The sequence below is a fragment of the Aspergillus ochraceoroseus genome (assembly GCF_002846915.1).
Source record: "Aspergillus ochraceoroseus IBT 24754 chromosome Unknown P175scaffold_3, whole genome shotgun sequence".
NCBI classification, from domain to species: domain Eukaryota; kingdom Fungi; phylum Ascomycota; class Eurotiomycetes; order Eurotiales; family Aspergillaceae; genus Aspergillus; species Aspergillus ochraceoroseus.
In genome coordinates this window covers 1,670,243-1,691,850 of record NW_024468478.1, presented here as the reverse complement: position 1 = coordinate 1,691,850, position 21,608 = coordinate 1,670,243, and the positions used below count along the sequence as shown (strand labels likewise).

At 41.7% G+C, this 21,608-nt stretch overlaps 6 protein-coding genes across 6 annotated transcripts; 1 reads left to right on the top strand and 5 right to left on the bottom strand.

The window, feature by feature from the left end:
* Positions 1-2,161: 2,161 nt before the first annotated feature.
* On the top strand, positions 2,162-4,390 carry P175DRAFT_0556807 (Zn(II)2Cys6 transcription factor domain-containing protein; the record flags this gene model as incomplete). The annotated part of the gene is made up of 4 exons (XM_040900717.1): positions 2,162-2,364; positions 2,454-3,062; positions 3,120-3,260; positions 3,404-4,390. The coding sequence occupies exons 1-4, from the start codon at positions 2,305-2,307 to the stop codon at positions 4,388-4,390; spliced, it is 1,797 nt and encodes a 598-aa protein (XP_040753244.1). The 5' UTR covers positions 2,162-2,304.
* Positions 4,391-4,622: 232 nt separating this feature from the next.
* Positions 4,623-6,647, bottom strand: P175DRAFT_0531385 (uncharacterized protein; the record flags this gene model as incomplete). The annotated part of the gene is made up of 3 exons (XM_040899871.1): positions 4,623-5,493; positions 5,556-5,585; positions 5,638-6,647. The coding sequence occupies 3 exons, from the start codon at positions 6,645-6,647 to the stop codon at positions 4,623-4,625; spliced, it is 1,911 nt and encodes a 636-aa protein (XP_040753243.1).
* A 2,102-nt stretch (positions 6,648-8,749) lies between these two features.
* On the bottom strand, positions 8,750-8,944 carry P175DRAFT_0436219 (uncharacterized protein; the record flags this gene model as incomplete). Its single annotated transcript, XM_040893787.1, has 1 exon — positions 8,750-8,944. A coding segment is annotated over one exon (195 nt), but the record flags the coding sequence as incomplete, so codon positions are not given.
* Positions 8,945-9,720: 776 nt separating this feature from the next.
* On the bottom strand, positions 9,721-12,731 carry fluG (extracellular developmental signal biosynthesis protein FluG). Its single transcript, XM_040899292.1, has 3 exons — positions 11,441-12,731; positions 10,141-11,389; positions 9,721-10,071 (listed from the first exon to the last, which is right to left on the bottom strand). The coding sequence occupies exons 1-3, from the start codon at positions 12,563-12,565 to the stop codon at positions 9,842-9,844; spliced, it is 2,604 nt and encodes an 867-aa protein (XP_040753241.1). The 5' UTR covers positions 12,566-12,731; the 3' UTR covers positions 9,721-9,841.
* Positions 12,732-13,413: 682 nt separating this feature from the next.
* Positions 13,414-15,047, bottom strand: P175DRAFT_0435526 (NAD-dependent succinate-semialdehyde dehydrogenase; the record flags this gene model as incomplete). Its single annotated transcript, XM_040893738.1, has 3 exons — positions 13,414-14,795; positions 14,861-14,948; positions 15,018-15,047. The coding sequence occupies 3 exons, from the start codon at positions 15,045-15,047 to the stop codon at positions 13,414-13,416; spliced, it is 1,500 nt and encodes a 499-aa protein (XP_040753240.1).
* Positions 15,048-15,886: 839 nt separating this feature from the next.
* On the bottom strand, positions 15,887-16,843 carry P175DRAFT_0477470 (Zn(II)2Cys6 transcription factor domain-containing protein). Its single transcript, XM_040895321.1, has 4 exons — positions 16,720-16,843; positions 16,659-16,672; positions 16,553-16,612; positions 15,887-16,497 (listed from the first exon to the last, which is right to left on the bottom strand). The coding sequence occupies exons 1-4, from the start codon at positions 16,774-16,776 to the stop codon at positions 16,068-16,070; spliced, it is 561 nt and encodes a 186-aa protein (XP_040753239.1). The 5' UTR covers positions 16,777-16,843; the 3' UTR covers positions 15,887-16,067.
* Positions 16,844-21,608: the final 4,765 nt, after the last annotated feature.

Here is a 21,608-nt window from a genome sequence, read left to right as displayed (position 1 = left end):
CTAGAGGCTGGCCCTGGCCCTGACACTTGGGATTTGGGTGTTTGTTTTCCAATATGGGGGATCGATCCGACCTGGTAGGGACCCCAAGGTAGAGAGTGCGTGCCCCTTAGTCCAACTTCCTCACTCACTAGCAAAGCAACAGTATAACTAGAACTATACCTTCCAAGGTAGCGGACGGACATCCATTAACTAGTCAACTACGGTTCTAACTTCTCACTCATTTCTCAGCCCTGATCTCAGGTCCAAGCTAGCAATCAACGAGACACTATGTGGACATGCAATGATGCATACATACCGGAGTAGGTATTAACCTGATTAGGAAATTCATTCGAAACTGCGTCAGACTCTGGAGTGGAGTGGAGTCATTGAGAACTCCAATTGAAGAATAATACGTACCAGTAATTAGGTAGTAGTTAGTTAGTTACTACTCCGTAGTGGTGGTACTTAATAATAGAAGCCGTGGCAAGGAAACAAAGAATTAACATTCATTATGGAGCACTCCTAGTGCTTGATTCAGTAGATCAGTTCCTATTTCCACGTCGCAAAGAAAACAAACAGCATCGCATCGCGGTCCCGGTTTTCTACAGAGTACTACTCCGTAAGTACTCGGTAGGTAGTTAACTAGGCGGAGTACTGCTCACTAAGTGCAGACAAACCAACCAATCCCGTCCACGATAAGAACTATAGAGGAATAGAAGCGCCGAGTAAACCCGATATAACAATCCCTGTACGGAGTTTAGTGAAGTGGAAAATAACGGTTGACAGGATCTACAGAGTACAATCCCTGCGGGAAGATCTTGGCGTACGATTAGGAAGGAGAGCCAGGGGATATCGAAACAGAACTTTTTTACGTTGGTGAGATTCAGTTCTGGGGGGGTTGTGCTTGTTGTTGTATTGTCTGGGGATCCGGCGTACTAGTATATCGAGTTTGGTGGATAAATTGCGGCTGCTGTCTGTCTCTCCGGATCCTGATCCGGATCCGAGACTTTCTCTGGAGCACTTTCCCAGGTTGGGGGTATTTGGGGCATTATAATTCTTTCGGAGGATGATGGTGCGCGCGTGCGTGTGTGGCTGCAGAGTATGGTGTGGGACTGGCGTGTGTCGACGTACTTTGGGACAACCAGACTGGTAAGGCACGAGAGGCTAAATATTATTCAATATAGCATTCATTTCCCCCAACGATCGTATGTGGTTGGTTGTATAGGAGGTATACGTCAAGGTTAGGTATCTTGTAGCGCCGGCAAGAGTGCCTAAAAGAGTAAACCCGCGCGCCATTGGAGAGGAAAACAAATACCTGGCAAATTGCACAAGCCGTATTGGACGTTAGTAGTGGCCTGGACTAAAATATCCCAGGTTGGATGCATCGTTGAAATTAGGTACAACTACTCCATACCGAAGTACCTATACCAGAGTAGGTATACGGAATCAAGCGCTGTATGACAAGCTGCTGACCCCAACCAATGTACATCGTACTGCGTATATTCAACCAGGGGAATTCTGCTGGCCCCCAAACTTTTTTCAACACGTGTGAGTGAGAATCTGTGATTTATAATGAATCATTATGTACTCACGCAGGTGGGGAAATTTCAGCTGTCTTGCTAGAGAGGAGCGAACGCGCGCTGAAAATCAGGCGTTCCAAAGACCTTTCGATCTGGGGCCTCAGGGCTGAAGAGGCAGGCAGGATCAGTGGATAGATTCCACTTGCTGGAGGGAATAAATGCCGAGTAGATCAACAGCTAGAGCTAGCTTGTAGAAGTAGATGGGCTGTTATGGCGAGTAAGCTGAGCAGACACGGATGGGATGGCCCAACGGTAAAGCAGCTCTGGAGCCTTCCATGTCGCTCAGTTTTAGGCTGCAGGGATCTTGCGAAAAATAGATATATATCTTAACCCTTTTCTTTGGCTTGGTTGATCCCAAGGGGAGGGGAATATCTGGAGATAGTCTTGTCTCAACACACAAGGCTGAGTGTCAGTACAAGGGTGGATGTGCGTGAGAGTGGAAATAACAGGGGAATCTTTCTGCGCCCCTAGAACAACTTGCAAGTCATTGTCAGGATCTTCACTGTCATTAGGCTCTAGAAAAGACCCTGGAAAAAGGAGGGCATGTTGGTCAGTTATATCTCCAAGTTATCCGTCGTCAACATTGACAACTCTACCGTTTCCCTCCTCCACCTATTTCAAAAAACCATCTTTGCCCTAGTCATCTTTATCTCTCTCCTCTTTTTAAACATTTTGCATCCTTTGCCTTTCGTATTGGCGAATTGCATCCCAGGTCCAGCCAGGGAGCTTGCGAGATACAAGCAAAATGGTGTATCCAGGCGGCCCCAGTCGGGGCTGTTATACATGCCGGGCTCGCAAAGTGAAGGTCTGTTCTCCCTTCCTCCCTCCAAATATCTTTTTTTTATATTACTACTCGGTATATTGTCGAGGAGCGTATATACTGAGTTATAGCAGTGTGATGAAATGAAACCAGTTTGCCAGCGATGCATGAAGGGAAACCGTACTTGTGGCGGATATCGTGTTCTCGATAGTAATCCTTCCAAGAAGACTCGCAAACGCCCATCGTCCCACCAACTCCAGCCAACAAAAGGAGCCTCAATACCTCCAATAGCGCCATCATTTGGCCAAGTGACTCTGAACAGTAGTCACAATCGCTTTGGCTTTAGCGACTTTTCTTTCTCGGTACCGAAGCAGAATCTTGTAGAGAAACAACTCGCGCATTGCGCGGGGTCTCCTTCCTCTGTCCATGGGCAGTTCGACCCGTGTGCCTTTTATGCACATATCCTTCGCCTCCCGCAAGCACAGAGTCTCTACGGTGGCTGTTTGGCAGCGCTTCCTAGTGTTCTATCAGAACTGGATGGATTGTCTCCGTTGTTACCGGCTCTATCGGCCTTGATTCTTACCTTTGTCGCCGAAAGGAGGGAATATGGAGCTCCTGCTGTGGCCGACGCCATCGGATGCTATGGCAGCGCCCTACAACTCACTCGTCAGGTAGTAGAGGAGCGAAATGAAAGTAGGACCTGCGAGCTGATCTTGACAATTTTCATCCTGGCCATGTACGATGTACGACTTTCTGTCCCGCAGACTCTCAGGTCATCTCACTCACTCACCCATTTCTAGGACCTGGCCAACGAAGACCACTCCAAATCCACATCAAATCCACACCTCGAAGCTGCAATTGCGTTTGTCCGGACGCAAAAGAATAAGGATTTTCAAAATGAGACAAACGTAAAATTGTACGGCGCTCTCCTCTCCCGAGCTGTACGTTCTTCTCCTCAACCCTACCTAGTAGTATATAAACCCAGGAGCAAGACCTCGCAATAGGGGCAAAAAGAAGAAGAAGAAGAAGAAGAAGAAGAACAAAAATAAATCAACTACTAACCCAAGATCAAATAATCAAACAGCTCTGCACCTGCTTCGACACCGAAAACACCTCCAACTCCAACGAGTTCTTCTCCATCTTCACAATCGACGAGCTCTACGGCCTACAAGCCGCTCTCTCCAAACCCTCCCCTGCCTCCCCGAACTCCTTCATCCATCTCTACACCTGTAAACTCCTCATCCTCAATCTCCAGCTGCGCCAAATAGAATTCGCCTGGCCCTTCCTCGAAGCGCCCCTCCTCACAATTTCATCCTTCCTCGAAACCATCTCGTCACTAGACCACCAGCTAGCCAAGTGGCCGCACTCTCTGCCCCCAGAATGGAAGCACATGACCATCCAGCTGCCAGAGAATAGCGTCGATATCTGGGCGGCCAGCGCACACATCTACCCGACATTCTGGGCCGGGAATGGCTGGGCGCAGTATCGCACGCTGCGGGTGGTCTTGCAGTGTTTGCGCTTGCGGTGTTATGATTTGTTGACGCAGTTTGCTTACGATGATAGGAGTGGAAGTGGTGGTAATAGTACTGGGCATGCTTCTGCTTCTGCTTCTCCTTCTTCTTTTTCTCCTGCTTCTGATGCTGCTTCTTCGACTTCGACTTCAACTTCCTGCTCAGGTTCGACTGTCTCCAGCTCGCCATCACTCCACGACCTCGCCAGTGATATCGCCACAACACATAGCAAGATCCGGGCGCTGACGGCTGATATCTGTGCCTCTATGCCGTACCATCTTGGGTACCGGGCCGCGTCGGGAGAAATCCGCTACCCGAGTGAAGGGTTCCCGCATGGGAAATACGCGCGGCTCATCTCTGCTTGCCATATTGTGTGGCCGTTGTATGTCGCTGGGATCGTGGAAGGGGTGACTGTCACGCAGAGACTGTGGGTGTCCAGACAGCTGGATTTCATTGGGAGGGAGATGGGGGTTGGGAAGGCCGTTGTGCTGGCTGGGTTGGTGAGGGGTGCGGCGCTGGGGGATGTTACGTTGGCGATGGAGTATACGGATATGTGGTGATTTACTGACTGGACTGACTGATGGTTGCGAAGAGTGTAAAAAATAGTTACAATCAGGGGAGCGGGAAGGGGAGTTAGCGGGCGTACAGGATAGACTCGAATTCGGTTTAATTCGATACGAATTGTATTACTGATTGACTTGGCGAGGCACTGCACCTAGGTAGAGCTTGTATAGTGTTCGGGAGAGAGGCCCACCACAACTTGTAATATAATATTAGACTGAGTGGGAATAGCTAGGTGAGATCCTCCCAGAGCAACGGTGGTAGAGTGTTAGCTGTCCACGAAGTGTCTACGCTTGCATTATTCGTCGCGTTCTCGTCCAGCGAAAATGAGAAGGCACCAGCGGGTGCAGCCGTGGAGCTCTCGGGTGGCCCTTGGGGCGGTACGGGAGATGGAAGAGCTGTATCTACAACCCCCGTAGGAGCCTGATCTAGTTTAGAGGACTTTTCTGGACGATCATCGGATGGCATACGGTCGAGGTCCAGGGGGCTTTGCTTGTTGCCAGGGGGGCGAGTGGATCCGTCTTTTAGGATGGCATCTTTTGTCTCGGTATGCAGATTTCTTCCGTTTACCGAGCCCCCATCCCGGTATGCGTGAGGGAATTTAGTCCGGAATCGGTCCCGTAAATCAGTTGCCCTTCGATGGTCGAGGTTTAGGCGTTTGTCTTGCTGGATCAGTGTCCATTGAAACCCGTGAACTGCGTATCCCTTCAGCAAGGCTTCATCCTCGGATGCAGTGAACAGGCGGCGTGAACGGCGCCGGGATTTTGTGGCAAAATGTGGCTCAGGGATTCCCAGGGACACCAAGGCAGATCTAGATTTACTGGACAGGATTGGGGTAGTTTTGAACGATGAGCTAATTCTAGAGCGGGACTTTGGAGATTCTGGCCCCGCCTCGTTGGTTGAGGAGAAACTCGAAGACGAGCAGTCGTTTCCAGAGAAGTTTGAACCTTTCACTATCGAACGCGATTCGGAATCGGTTGATTGTGGTTGGGGAAGACGGAGTTTCCCACCACTGCCGCTCAAACCATCGGTTTCGGTCCGTGATAAGGAGCTGGTGAGAGCGTCCCGAAGTTGTCGCGTCGCTTCATTCGGGTCGGAAGCCCTTGTGTGAAGAATTAGACATGATTCTTACCGTAGCTAACAAAAATTCAAACTTCGCCTTACCGGTAGGCCCAGGGACAGCAGACACGAAACCTAAAGGTGCTTAATTGGCTTCAATCCCACCTTCTAGTCACATTACACATACCTATCTTTCAAGTTCGACGCACTCCGCCTGTTGAACTTCAGCTCTGGTTGCGCCAATATTGCCGTCCAATTGCCAATACCACACTTCACAACACCACGGAGCAGTGCTATGGTCTCCTCATCGGTCCACTTGCGAAGATTCTTCCGCGAACGGCCTCTCGTTTTAGGAGAAATTGGTTCATCGCATTTCTCTGCGGACGGTGGCTCTTTCTCCACGTCAGGTTGGCTTTTATCGGCATTTGGCTGATGAGTCTTAGAATTGGTCAAGATCGTATTCTCTAGGCTGGCATTGTCTGGCTCTGCAAGCTTTTCAACAATAGGCGTAGCCAAAATATCCTCAATCCGCCCTTCTCTTCTTTCCCCAGTCTGACTATCCGAGATGGGGATGGTAACCAAGAGAGTTGGCTCCACGAGAATACTATCTCGCGAGGGTTTAGTCAGGAGCTGGGTAATCGAGCCGGCCTCGATGGGTGGAAGCAAAGCCGCGTTAGGAGGAGGCTCGTTAAGTCCATTGAGAATAGCAAACGGCCCGAACGGCGGAGGTCGCTGCTCCTTCTGTGTCTGGGGTATCGGGAGCTGCAAGTGCTCTCCAAAAGAATCCCCATGAACATCCACACGTCGCCGTTTCCGAGAATGTAGGCCGTCATCGTCAAAAGAGGAATACGGGAATCGTTCAAGAGCACGGAGGTTGACAAACGCCGGAAGGATTGGCCGTGGAGGTGGCTCCAACAGGGGGTCCGCGGAGAAGTCGTTCTTCTTTGAGCGAGCAGCGCTTGTACCTTCTGGTACCTCGGGACTCTGTTCATTCCGTGGGGGCAAATTTCTAGCGGAATTGCTGGTCTTTGAAATCGAATTTGGGTCCCGGACCCCACTCGCATTGGGCTCGAGGGGTAAGGGAACGCTGAGGATGCGGGATGAGACCGGCTCACGAAGAGGAGCGATGCGGGGATGAGGTAGTTCGCGTGTTAGAGATTCGTCGAAACTACGGGCAAAAGTGCCGTTGGAATCCATGATGGAAAATCACACCATTAGGAGCATGAATCATGAGAAACAACTAGCACCGGAGAATGGTTGCAAGGAGGTAGACCAGGTCATTTTGCATGGACTCCTTCCTTCCTTGACTTTCGCACCCCGTAGACGAAGTTGTTATTCGATGCTGGTCCAAATCAGGATTCTTGTCTGAGAAGAGCCCCCCTATCACGTGGCACCTGAGGATCCTCATAGGAGCGGATAAACTATATTGCTGGATCACATGACTACACGTGATTCCCTGGATTATTAGGTAATCCTGGGGGTAGCTCAATGCCACAATGGTAGGTAGAACGTGACGGGGCGGACAAGTACTTTTGATATCTATTGCTTAAAATTAGGTACCTACCTAACCTACCTAAGGACCTACTAGGCATATCTGAATTATAATTGGTTAATTATATTCTCCAGGGACAGAAATATTTTTTGTTCTGACCACCACTGACCCACAGTTGCGAGAAATGGACAAAGAACTTTCTGACCCCCAAATATGCTATGCTATACAGAGTAACATACGGAGTATATCTAATAAAGTTGGGAGGTTTGGAACAGCAACAGGGTCGCTGACAGTATTAAACAGCAGTGAGTGAACCAAGGCTATCTGTAATACCTTCTACTTAGTTAACTACTAAGTTCTCACTTCCTTACTATTATCTCCCAGTTCCCTGCCCCTCCTCCTCCTCCTCCTCCTGCCCTCCACCACAATGACGACTTATAAAACATATAGTCTTGACAGCGCAATTAACGATTTCTCTCAACGCTAGTACTACTGTAACAAGACAGTAATGTGATGAATTTGCTATTTCTCATGCTGGTGGGGAGTCCACTGCTTTACAGATGCAAGGAGTGTGCAGCTATACCATGATGGCAGGGCCCAATAACTCCAAGCTCCTCTAATTTTGAGATGGGGACTCTATCCTTGATATAGGCAAGATTAGTCTTGCTAAAGCTACCTACCCTGAATTTGTAGCCAGCTACAAGTATCTCAAAACTATAGCTGATTCACGGCTACTCTATATCTACAAGATAGAGAAGCTTCCTGGGATTGCTTATATTATGGCGCGCATCCTACTAGATGATATGTCCTAATAGTATAATACTATTAAGGACTTTATAAAATATACTAAGAAATCTTTTTTCCCCTTTCTATTTTCAGGAACTAATATTCTAGAATAGGTTCTTTATATAATTATAGAATAATAATTAATAATTAAGCCTGGATAAAACTGCAACCTTACTTATAGAGTTTTAGTTAAATTTTGACCTTCTAGCTCGAGACCTACTATCTTACTTTGCACTAAATCTTAAAAGGGTCTGCCAGGAACTCCCGTCTCTCTTCTCCAATACCTTCCCGTTTATTCTGAGCTACAGGGACCTGAACATGACAAATCTCCTGGCCAATTCTGGAACTAGATATATCACTGGAGTTATGGACTAGGCTAAATCAAAGATTCTGCCTTTTGGGTTCATGCTCTACGGGCTTGAGAATATTTTAGGCTGGATAGATTTAAAAGGGTGGTACTACTATAATTGCTCCTGCAAACTTAGGAGCCTATTCTGGCAGACCTTTCAGGAGGAGGCTTGGAATATCTCTAATGCTGATTTCTATTTAATCCGTGCAGCAAGGATGGCTGGACTTTTCTACCAATATGGATTTTTTTGGGACATGAAAGGTATGGTGGAAAGTGTGCGGAAGGATCAGCAGGGTGGTTTGCTTGCATACATATCTGGATGCTTTCTGTACTACTGATGATTGGACCTCTCTTTGGTGAGCTAGCGTATGTATGATGGGTTGCAAAACAGGCAGGGAGGTGAGACATCGTGGGCAGATATAGGGTATTTTCTCCATGTATTGACAGTAAACTCTAGATAGTTGGTTAATCTAATGAAGAAAAAAAAAAAAGAAAAGAAACTACTCTAATATGGTATTAAACTATCGCGATAACTAACCCTAAGTAAAGGATCAACTCAAAAACAATAAGATACTATCCCTAGGTAAAGGATACACTCAAAAGACAAGGTCCTCACTTTGGAGAATAGCCATAAGCTGGTTCTCCATTTCAATCTTGCCCTTAATATAAACTTTATGGGTGTTTTTGATAGTTTATGCATGAGATTCTCCCGTCCTTGAACTCAGGCATGTCTGTTTCTTCAAGAAAGAACCTAGTGATGTAGAAAGGTATCCTATAGCTCTTCATATCTCTGTTGTCCAGCATGACAGTGCTGTTATTGGTGAGGATAAACTCACTCATCATCAGCGGCATATCATCACGAGTAAGGACTTGAAGCCCGAGGAGATCGACTAGGTCATGGGCTTGAGAAGGTATCTAACTAGTTCCTGGAAGAAATCAGGATCGATTTCATCCAGACTGGTTGTTGGTCCTTGGCGATGCTCGTAGGCTTGCAGCTCGCCGTTGGCTGTCAGCTTGAAGATGTGACCGTGGATTTCTGCCGGTTTGATATCTGCGATACTGGTAGGCTGGGTCCAGCATCCCCGAATGGATTTGAGGGGCGTCCTAAGCATGATCTTGTCTTCCTCGATTTGGAAGTGTCCGTGGATGAGGTGGAGTCCAAATATTTTCTGGACATTGAAACGTGTAAAGAGACTGGCAAGCTCCTGGTAGAGAATTGTAACTATCTCGATGTGGCTGATCCTCTGTCCACCCTTCTTCCCACGCCATCCCCTTTCAAATCTCTACCACTTGGACCTTTTGCCGCAGAACACAAAGCAGGACGCTGTGCTCGAGTTTTAGTGGTGGATGACAATTGTTAGGGACTTACTCCGTACACGGCCATGCAGCATGAGTGATACTCCTGTTTAAAATAGAGATAAGATGTGATGATATGTGGTGACATGATATGACAATACATACACACACATATATATATATACAGCAAACATGAACTGAATATAGACAATGAATAAAGTTGAGATGATTGATGTGCATATTTTATCATTTGGTGAACAATTAAAATCAACGACGGTACAGGGTATAAATAAGACTAAAGAAAGTTTATCCAATTCCTCGTATGGCTCGTAAATATATAGTTTTAAGGTTATTTAGATATTATTATGTGGTGACAGTGGAGGTAGTGCAGAAACCGTATTTATCTGCAGAGCATCATAACAGAGGCTAAAATGGAGAGGGAGAGAGTTAGTAGTCTATAAATATGCATTAGTATCGCTCTATTAGCCATTTCCGTCGCGTGTTCTCATCCATGGCTCTGAGTTTCGCACTCTCAGCTCGTTTCACAATAATGTAGTTCGTTACTACATCTGCACCGAGGATATCCTGCATAGTTTTGTTGGAGGCTAGAGCATCAAGACTCTTGGAAAGGGTATTCGGGAGTTTAGTCGTGATACCTAGGGAGGCACGCTGGGCATCGTTGAGGGTAGCTGCGTCATCTATATTTATTTGTATCAGTATTGTAATGGGCCTTTTAATAGGGAGCCCGGGGAAATTGAATGGCTTACATGCACAGTCCTTAACGGTTAGCGGTCTATTTTCCTTGACACCGGAGTATCCTGCAGCAAGGAAGGCAGCCATTGCGAAGTACATGTTGGCCAGTCCATCTAGAGACTTGATTTCCCAGTGACCTAGGGAGATCTTTCGGATTGGAGCCTCGCGGTTTTGAGTGCCCCAGGTGACCCATTCGCTTCCGGACCAGATGCCGGACATAACGCGCTCGTAGCTGGCGTCCCCGGAGAGGGTAAAGGCCACCAGAGCTGGGTAGTTTTCGAGTACGCCAGCCAGGAAGGAGTCTTCTTTTGTAGGTGGGGAGATGGAGATGTGTGCGTGGGAAGCTGTGCCAGCAGCGTTGGAGTAGGGGCGTGGGTGGAGGGTGGCCCGAATGCCGTGCTGCTCTGCGACGCAGGTTATTACTTGTCGGACTGTGATAAGCATATCGACTGCAGCGACGGGTGAGCCCGGTGGGAGGATGAATTCGAATTGGCCCGGAGCGGATTCAGAGTGGAATTGTTCAAGATTGATCCCAACAGAGGCGAGAGTCTCGGCGATCTCTTCGAGTAGCGGGACCAGGCGGCGTGTTTCCTGGGTCATCTGAGACCACGAGTGGTTTGTAGCACTAGGTACATAATCTTCTTTGCCGGTTTCGGGGTCGATAACAGACTTTAAAAAGACGACTTCCACTTCAAAGCCGCAGGTGGCCTCGATACCGAACTCGTCGCGGAGTTTGTTGGCTATTTTGAGCAGAGTAGTGCGGGGACATCCCTCCAGGGGTTGGTCCTCTTCGGTCCGCCACCAGGTCATCACAGTAGCGCTTTTTGAGTTGATTCCAACATTTCGGCGAAGACTTGATAAATCCGGAGTCATGTAGAACTGGCCAGTAGTAGAACCTCCGACTACCATGTCGTCCTGCAGCATCCAAAGAACCGCCATACAGATACCAATCCGGCGCTGCTTGCGGACAATCTTAGCGAACTCCAAGATAGGGAAGATACGCAACCGAACGAGCGCTGTAGGGTCGATGAATTGCATCCAAATATATTTGACATCCGGGTTACTCCTCATAAACACCTCAAATGCATCCGCAGACGAGGTATGCGACAGGGGGCTAGCCAATGATCCAGACGCAGGTCCATCGAAATGGAGATTCTCGTGAAGATCATATAACTTGTTAGAATTGTAGAAGAGAATGTCTACTGCAGCTTTTTTAGCTTGCCCAACAGTGTAATCACCATTTTGGACGTATTCCACAAAAATCTAACGACATTTAGTTCAAATCAATTTCAAAGACAATTCAGGGCAGTAAACCTTTTCTAACGCATCACGGAACTGTTTGTTGGCAAGCCAGAATGTCTCTGGGAAGAAATGGCCGTCCGTGCTCCACAGCAAGCGCGTTGTAGGAACAATCTCAAGACTCTCTCGGATGATGGACTCCTGTGCATCTCGACTCACCATGGGGAAGACCTCTCCGAGGTCTAAGTAGACATTAGGATAAACGCACGCCAGGTAACCGGCTTCACGAGTGTACGGATAAGACGAATGCAGCAAAACAAAATCAACCTCGGGATACTGGGCAATCAGGGCTTGCAGGTGAGCAGGGTTAGAGCGGAGTAGATTAATGTCGTTATCACCTAAACCAGTATGCAGCTGAATGGGTTTATTTGGCTGAGTGGTCTCGGCCGATTTGAGCAGATTGAGGGTTTGACGAACCAGCCAGTCATTAAGCGGCTTATCTTCTACGCGGCAAGTGGAGATGGTCGCTTGGGAGATAGTGCGTACGAACGAGTGAAGCACTGGTCCAGTATCATCGTCATCAGTTGGCTGAACATTTAACCCAGTGCGGTAACATATAACCGACTTAAACCCCACTACCGCGGGGTCGTGGATAGCTTCGGAGATCCGGAGATGAAACTCTTGGGCAAAGCTCTCCCAGAGAGGCTGGAAAGCAGAGAGGTCTGCGGAATGCAGTGGGATTGATGTGTTCCGCACAAGGGAGGATAAGATTTGAGCGGCCACCGCCTCAATGCGGACAATGCGCTTAGTGCATGATACGGTGAAGCGATCATGCCAATTGAAAGGCTCAACATCCTGGTCCGTCAGCAGATCGTCGAGTAGCAGGGTATGGGTCCCCTCCAGGCACTGGCGGACAAGGTCCTCATAGTCACGCCGGACCCATTGGTTCCGGGCCGCCTTCAACTGGTCCCAATCGGATGAGGAGCTTTGATAGAGGGAGGCAAGCTGGACGGCAGCGCGATGAAAAGGTAATGTGGATGTAGCATTGGAGAGAGCGACTCCTTGAGCTTCAGAGATAATCTGTTCAAATGGATACTTTGTATAATCGCTAGCTGCAGACTGAGAAAGGAGATTATGTGCGTGATTATCGATTAAGGGATGGGTTTGGATGAGTTGACGTAGTGAGGAGAGAGGATCCATGGCGTGAAGACAAGTAGGAGGGGAAGGAGGATGTTTTATTCCAACCCAAGGAGACTTAAGGAATGGGAGGAGACCAAAAAAAGGGAAAGGAAAGGAAAAGGAGAAGAAGAAAAAGAGAGAGAGAGAGAGAGAGAGGATGAAATTAATATTATAATTAGAAGTGAAGATAAGGAGCGAAACGACAAGAAGAAGAAGAGAAAGAGGATGAAGTGGTGATACTTACCCAATTAGGTGAGTCAGCTCACATGAGGAATGAGAAATAACTGTATTATATTAACTATCATCTTCTATATTCATTTATTTCATGCAGATGCGGAGAGGAGGGCAACTGGATCATTAATAGTAACCATAATTTATTGGGATTTTTGTCTGCCTGCTGAGCTTTGATACAGTGGAAAACTGATATATGCTCTTCTTGCAGACCATTCATGGCCCAAAGCAGCAATCTTGACGATACTACGAAGGTACTCTCGCAGGAATCTTCCCTGAGCTTTCTCTCATACAACTCACCCTAGAAAGGAAAATCCTCAGACAAAATAGGAATCCTCTACGAGCTCCGGGGAGACAACATCCGACAACAGATCTTAGCGGCATGCACGGAAGGAAAAAAATAGCAGGGTTCAGTGTTCACTTATATTAATGCTACCCTGTCTGTAGTAGAGCCTACCTAAAATAGTAGTTATCTACCTCTCACAATATGTATTCATTGAAAATTCATCAGCTGGGCCGCTTCTCTCGGCCCATCGAGTTGTCCCAAGACCGCTCCGTCGCACATATAATAACATCAGACCCAGCCGCGGAGGGGTCCGTGCATGCAGGGAACGTCGTGTAACAGCTGCTCTTGTTAGTTAGTACTGCCCTTCGATCGTCAAAGTTCCCGTCTTCGTAATAAGATACTCGTTCACGGCCACATCCTTGCCGCTCTCCTTGCCGTACCCGGATTCCTTGATGCCCCCAAAGGGTGACTCCGCCGCAGAGGAGTTACCAGTGTTCAAGCCAATCATACCAGCCTCCAGATTCTCCAGTAATCGCCAGGTGCGGTCGATGTTCTTCGTAAAGGCGTAACTGGCCAGGCCCATGCTGGTGTCGTTGGCCAACTGAACAACCTCCTCCTCGGTCTCAAACCGGTACAGAGCAGCAATGGGTGCAAAGGTTTCTTCGCGAGACACCAGCATCTCCTTGGTCATATCTTTCAGGATGGTAGGCTGGAAGAAGTATCCAGTCTTCCCTTCAACACGGTTTCCACCAAGAATGACCTCTGCGCCCAGCTTTCGCGCATCCTCCACCTGAGCGATAGCCTTATCAATGCTGCGGGGAGTCGTGAGGGGTCCCATTGTGGTGCCTTCCTGGGCGCCATGTCCCACCACTAACTTGGCTGTGCGCTCCTTAAACAACTGTGCGAATTTCTCATACACACCCGCCTGCACGTACACCCGGTTAGCGGTAATACAGGCCTGTCCGGCGTGGCGCCACTTGAGCGCCATCAATTGATCCACGGCCTGGTCCAGGTTCGCATCATCGAACACAAGGAAGGGGCAATTTCCACCCAGTTCCAGGGTCACTTTCTTCAGCCCGTGCGCGCAGTGCGCAGCGACCAACTGTCCAATCCGTGTTGAGCCTGTAAAGGTAACCTTCTTCACCAGTGGGTGCTTACAAAGAGCCTCGCTGAGAGGAGGCGTGTTCTCCATATCTGTGGTGAGCACATTGAATACACCTGCAGGAAACCCTGCCTTCTGCGCGAGGTCTGCGAGCACCAGCGCTGTCAGGGGTGTCTCAGGACTAGGCTTGAGAACCATGGTGCAACCAGCTGCGAAGGCGGCAGCAGCCTTACGCAGAACCATGGCAATAGGAAAGTTCCAGGGAACGAGAGCAGCTACGACGCCAATAGGCTGCTTCACGGTGAAGACCCGTCGGTTGGGAGTGGAAGGCACAGAGATAGTACCCTGAATGCGTTCTGCCTCTCCTGCAAACCACCAGGTGAAACCGACGGCATAGTCGATCTCTCCGTAAGATTCAGCGATCGGTTTTCCGGTCTCATGGGTCAGGATCTTGGCCAGATCGCTCCTAGCTTCGCGGATAAGGGTATCCCATTTCATGAGCCATTGTGCGCGCTGGCGCGGGGTTGTCTTCTTGAACTTCTCAAAGGAATCGTGGGCAATTTGCACAGTGGGATCGACATCCTCAGCGGCGTTTGCAGGACAGCTTGCCCAGGGAAGATCGGAACCGGGGTCTATGCCATTGGTCAGTATGGCTGAATTCATAGAGATCGTGACAGTTACAAGATATACAACTTACCAACAACTTCAAAGCGTTTGCCACTCTTTGCTGTGACCCAAGCACCACCAACAAAGGAATCAAACTGGAGGAGTTTGGGGTTGTCAAGCTGGGGAGAGCTTTGTTAGTGAGGGTGACATGTTTTTAGCGGACGTGGGGAAGCTAAGACATGACGTACCTCGAACGGAAGCTTGTATTGCTGCGCCATAACGGAGGCAATCAGTTGAGATCCCTAATTAGTCTGTTATGGATCTTGAGATATTCAGAGATTGAAAGAAAGGCGGCGAGTGAGGAAAAAAGAGACACACACAGAGAGAGAGAGAGAGAGAGAGAGAGAGAAGTAAAATAAAAGAATGAACCCCTCTTTCAACCCCTCCTCTCGATTGACTTGTCGGGGATCTCGGCGACCTGGAGAATCTCCCAACTCGGAAGCGATTCCGACTCCTATGCGTTGCTGATAGATATCTAGTTATTTTATAGAGATATCGTCTTTTCATTGATTTCCTTGCTCAACGGAGATAGATGAACTAAGGCTCCAGCCAGCCGGAAAAGATCGGTATACGTAGGTATACGGATGCACCGGTCAAGCGGATCACCTCGTAATCACGAATACACTCGAAAATGGAAGCTACTCAACCACTCATGGATTCTAAATTGATCGAACAAGAAGGCAGGATATTACTTGCTCTTCGAGCTGATAAGAAAGGTGATTCAACTCCAAAGTCTCGAAACCTACCTAGCACTGCAGGTGAATCTATACTTCTCAACGAGATTATAGATATAGATGAATATAACTAGCCTCCCTGTTTAAATCAGTACTATCCATATACTAGCCCAGAGTCTGTTAGATTAGGTACTGATGTCAGTAATTAATAGGTCTACATTGACGATATTTTGCTCAATTTGAGGGGTAGTTATTCTCTCAGGCAAGTAATACTAAGCTGCGTAGTATAACTACATATGTACCCTAATTAGACTATTAAAGTGACAATGACTAGTAAAGAAGATGTGCCGCTTGCAGATTCAAGATCTTATACAGAGCAATTAGCCATATAAATAAGATTAGTTTCTTATGAATATACAAGTACATACAGCCTCAAGTCTTCTCTGGGGTAATCTATAGCTAGCGATTTTAAAATGCAATCCCAAACGTGGTGGTTGAATAGCTTCAAATTTCTTGAGCTTGACCCTCAGCGGATTAGGTACGCCATGACTGAGTACTAAATTATCAAAAGTACACTGCTGGCTCTAACTCCGCCAAATGCTCCGCCCGACCTTCTCTAGGATTCGGATTCCCCGTTCTTGGTCGAGGATTGTGACCAAGGTTGTTGCTTGAAGCTGCAGCCGAAGAATCCTTTTCTCTGGTATCGATCTCCCCTGCTCCCAAACTCCATACCGGTGAGGAAGCTTCTTCTGCTGCCCCGTATATCTGGTTCTTACTGGTCCACCATCGTTCCAGATCGCTCGGATCGCGCAAGGGGAACTGAGCCCATTCAGCGACTGCGGCGGTTCGCGATGGGGTTTGTTGTGGTGAATTAACGACGACAGTGAATGAGGGTGGAGAAACCGCCCGCAAAGAGGCATAGGTGCTATACAGCGCCCGCTCTGTGGCCGCCAACCGGTTCTCCAGATGTGTAATATAGCCCTGAGGAAGGCCACTATTTTGTTTCATCTGTTAATGTAAGATCTGGAGCTGACGGAGGAGATATGTACCGTTTCCCACTCTCGGGGTATATGCATCGCCCTGGATCAGAACATTGCGAACAGGACGGGCTAGATAATTAGTTGGATCTCAGGAGAATGGAAGCAGGAGACGAACAGGGTACGATCGCACTATAAGTCAGACTGTAGCTACCTAGATTTGGGAAGGAAAAGAATACCTTGCATTTCTTCTGGCGACAGGGTTCACATGCGATGGGATTTTGTTTGTCTGTCATTTATACCGTATATAAGGATATGTCCAAAATAGATATGTATTATATTATATGATGAAGGTCGTCAAACTATGACGGTAGAGAGTTGACCGAAATGGATTCAATTAGGTCTAACTAGGAAATAGAGAGAAGGAGAGATGCTTGGAGGAAGCATGGAGATCTGGAAGGAAATAGTGGCCTAAATACATAGAGTAGTCACGTGTCACTATCTTTTTCTTTATAGTGATGCTACTTTATAGTAGTACTAGTTATATTTACTAAGTATAGTACTCTAATATACCCCCCTTAGTAATATATCTATTATATAAAGCTATTTAGAGTCTATCTCTAACCTACTAAAATCTAACCTCTTAATAAATTTATTAAATTTTATAATTAGTAGTACCTTAATTAGCCTATTAATAATATTATCCTCTCTACTAACTATTTATAATTAAATTCTACTATTTTTAATTACTTCTTTAATAAAGAAATAGTAAATATCTATCTAGTAAAGTATAGATATATAATTTAACTTCTTTATTAATATAATAATATTTATAGAATTAATATATAAAGATATAATATTTTTTATAGACTTTCCTAGTCTAATAACTATATATAGTTTTTATAATTATATAGCTAGCTTTATTACTATATCCTATATAATAAATTTAGTAATAATTAAACTTAGAGTAACTAGTAATTACTTTACTAATCTTTATATAATTAGTACTCTAAATATAAAAAATATAAAGTCTTCTATTAATTTCTTATCTTTATAATCTATATAGAAGGTATTAATATATATATATAATAGATTATTTAAATAGCCTAAAATTATTATATAGTTTAAGATCTTCTTTAAATATTAGAAAACTTATTTAATTATATTATAGTTTAACTTACTAGAATTATAATTCCTCTATAATAATTATATTATTATATATTAAATATCTAGTTAGATCTAAATAATAATCTAATTTAAAGATTTAGTTAACTCTTAATAATAAGTAATATTATCTTTACCTATAGAGGTATATATAATATCTAGAATAATACTACTAGTATCTTAGGTAATACTACTAAATTCTAGTATTTCTTTAATTAATTTCCATTCTAGAGTTATTAGTATATGATATAGCTAAAGACTATAGAAATTCTATTTATAGAGCATCTTTTGGATATATATATATTAAGATATTAATATTAGATTACTAAGCAGTCTATAAATATTATATTTTAAGAACTATATAGGTTTACCTAGTTACTTTAATTTAAAATATTTTTCTAGCTTATCTATAAATTATTAAATATTTACTTTATCAGGGCTAGTAACTATTATATTATTAATATAAATAATAAGTATTAGCTACTAATCTAGGTTATAATAAAAGTATAAGTCTTTATTAATTACCTTTATACTAATTTTTACTAGAATATTATAGAATTCCTTATACTAAAGAAATACTAACTATTATAATCTATATAGGGCTTGGAGTAATAAATATATTATATTATTTTACTTATTAAAACTAGTTAATTAGTATATATAGATCTTTCAGTCCTTGATTATTATATTAAGATAAGTAGTTATTATATTAAATTATACTTATTTTAAATTAAAATAAATAACTATACTTAAAAATAGCTTTACTAAAGTATTTACTATTACTAGAGAGTAAACTTAGTTAAAGTCTATATCTAGTTTTTAGAAGTTTCTATATATAATCTATCTTATATAAAATTATAATATATTATTATTTATATCTAATTTTAAGTTATATACCTATTTTCCTAGTAAGACCTTTATATTTTTTAGTAATAGTATAAATTTATAAGTTTAAATAACTTTAAGCTTGCTAATTTAACTTTATATTACTTATATCTAGTAATTCTTTTATAGTAATTTTATTACTTAAGTATAGATTTATAAGATTCTAATTTTATAAGTCTTTATAGGCTTGATCTCTAGTATAAAATTACTAGGATCTAGTAATATAGTATCTAGTAATATTATAATAATTATATTAGGTGATTTTCCTAGCTTTAGATAGGATCCTAGTAGATAAGGTATTTTTAGAAGTATTTTTAGAGGTAATATAGACTAGAATTAAGATTATTATTCTTATTTTATTTTTTCTTCCTATAATTACTTTGCCTACTTATCTTTAAAGTAAATACTTTAGTATTAATCCTTTATAAATCTTAAAGATCTCTATAAAGTAATAATACTACTACTAGTATTATTACTAGTAAGATTCTATACCTTTACTAAATTAATTATTTTTATATTCTTAATATTAAATTTAACTTACTTTCTAGTCTTTAAATACTTCCTTTTTAATATATTTAAAATTATTAGAGTATAGTTATCTTTAGAAGATTCTAAAATTAGTAAGACCTTCTTATATTAAGTAAATAATTTTAGAAGTCTTTATATTAGTTATAATACTAGTATCTTTTTAAAAATAGGTTAACTAGTATATAGATTATTTATAGTAAAATAATTAATTATCTTTTTATATCTACCCTATCTAGATTATTTCTCTATACTAGGTCTTACTATCTCCTCTATATCCTTACTAATCACTTAATTATTTTACTTGGTAATAGTTTTAGAAACAGCCCTAGAGGCAGGCCTGGAGGCAGGTATCTGCTCTAGTATAATAAGCTTAGTAGTCTTGGAGATAGCCCTAGGGGCAGCTCTAGAGGTAGGTAGCTACTCAGGTATAATAAGTTCAATACCTGCCTCTAAGTTAAATAGGGTGGTTTTAGTAATAGCCCTAGAGGTAGGTAGGCACAAATATATCAAGTTAGTACCTACCTCTAGGTTAGATAGATTTAGTTTAGGTAGGACTAGATTAGATATTAATATTTAAATTTTCCTTATAATAACTTTATTATTAATTACTAATAATAAGATTTAGAAAATAGTATTACTTTAAGATATTTTATTATAAGTTATTCTTTTCTTTTTAATATTAATAAATATAATTACTCTAAATAAACTATTATTCTTTAATTTTAGTTTATTAGAAAATTATAGTTATATTCTATTTATTTTATTAATATTATTTTTATTAAATATTACATCCCTTAACTAAATTATCTTCCCTATATCTAGATACTATACCTTATAAATATAATCTTTATTATATCTAACTAGTTAACTAATTTTTACTCTAGGTAATATTTTTATATTTTTAATCCTATTCTTATATAGAATATTTATAAATACCTTATATTCTTATATATAAATATATTATAGATTAATATCTCTAATTAGAATATTTAATTCTTTATAAAAAAGTTATATAAATAGCTTTCCTTTATTATTATTTTTCCTAACTAATCTATTTAAAATATAGATTACTATATCTATATTATATAGTTATATAGTTAGTTTTATTTTTACTTAAATATATATTATATAGGTAGTTTAAATTATATAGCTACTAAACTATTTAATAGTACTATTTTTCTTAGAGGTTTATAATAGTATTAGTTTATATATAGTGCTAAAATCCTTACTCTACCTAATATACTTATTAAATTTAGAAGTAGAATTAAATCTAACCCTTTTAATATAGATACTAGTTATATTTAGCTAATTATTATATATTTCCTTTAATACCTTTAAAGATTTATTTTTTATCTTTAAATATTATATAAAAAGGTATCTAGAATAATTATTTAGAACTAGTAAGATATACCTAATATTATTTCTTTTAATTAGTTTAATTTCTTAAAGATCTATATATATAAATTATAATAATTTTATTATATATAGTTATAGTTTTTAGGATATTCTTTTTTTTAATTTTAATAATTAACATGCTTTGTAGTATAATTTAGTATTCTAATTAGTAATAGGCAAGTTATTAGTAGCTAAGTTATTACTTTTATTATAAAGTATTATCTTGTTGTGCTTTAATTATTTGATAGATAGATAACCTAATTATTAATATAATAAGTCTATTAGTATAGTAGGCATGATTACTACCTTATTTAGAACTAAAAATAGGATATTATTATCTAAGATAGTATATTTAATTACCTTGTCTATTACTATCTTATAAATATATTAATTTTTTAAGTTAAAATAGATTTCTAATTCTATCTTTATTCTTTCTACTAATATTAGGTTATATAATATATTTAAATTCTAAAGATATTCTATTTAATATAATATTAAAGTATTATTATCTAATTTAAATTAAATTATTACTTTTCCATAATCTTGGGGATATACTACCTTATTATTAGAGGTAATAAAACTATAATTCTTGAAGCTATTTAGATCTTTAATTAAATTATTAAAAAGATTATAATTATTATATACTATATAGCCTACTCTAGAGTTATATAGCTACCTATTCCTAAAGATAATTAATATTAAAGTTATTAGTATATTAACTCTAGATAGCATGAAATTATTAGTATCTAGAATAGTATTAGCTTATATAGCTAGGGTAATAACTTAATTTTAGATTAAATTATTCCTATTCTTTAACTTATATAACTTAAAGTATTAAAATATTAAAATTAGTCTTTACCCTTCCTTTTACTTATCAATTACTAAATATAGATAATTCTTAGTATTATATTTTTTCTCCTTATAAAATAAGTATAGCATTCTAGGTTTTCTAGATTACTTTAACTAATAGTTAATATAACTAGTAATTATTATATTCTATAGTAGTATATATTTCTGCTATTATTACTACCTTCTTCTATTATTTATTATTAGTTAAGAATTTAATATATTCATAGTGTCAGGGGGCAGAGTCGGATTCAGATATTTATTGACTAGGAGCTAACTAAATAGAACAGCAGAATAGTAGGTATTAGGT

What these genes read in the sequence shown, in the direction of transcription:
- fluG (XM_040899292.1), bottom strand. Translation starts at nt 12,565, where the DNA reads ATGGATCCTCTCTCCTCACTACGTCAACTCATCCAAACCCATCCCTTA. An exon ending in TCCGTGATGCGTTAGAAAAG is followed by an intron (nt 11,390 to 11,440) that starts GTTTACTGCCCT and finishes AAATGTCGTTAG; the next exon opens with ATTTTTGTGGAATACGTCCA. An exon ending in AACCGTTAAGGACTGTGCAT is followed by an intron (nt 10,072 to 10,140) that starts GTAAGCCATTCA and finishes AAATAAATATAG; the next exon opens with ATGACGCAGCTACCCTCAAC.
- P175DRAFT_0477470 (XM_040895321.1), bottom strand. Translation starts at nt 16,776, where the DNA reads ATGACAGACAAACAAAATCCCATCGCATGTGAACCCTGTCGCCAGAAG. An exon ending in TACCCCGAGAGTGGGAAACG is followed by an intron (nt 16,498 to 16,552) that starts GTACATATCTCC and finishes GAAACAAAATAG; the next exon opens with TGGCCTTCCTCAGGGCTATA.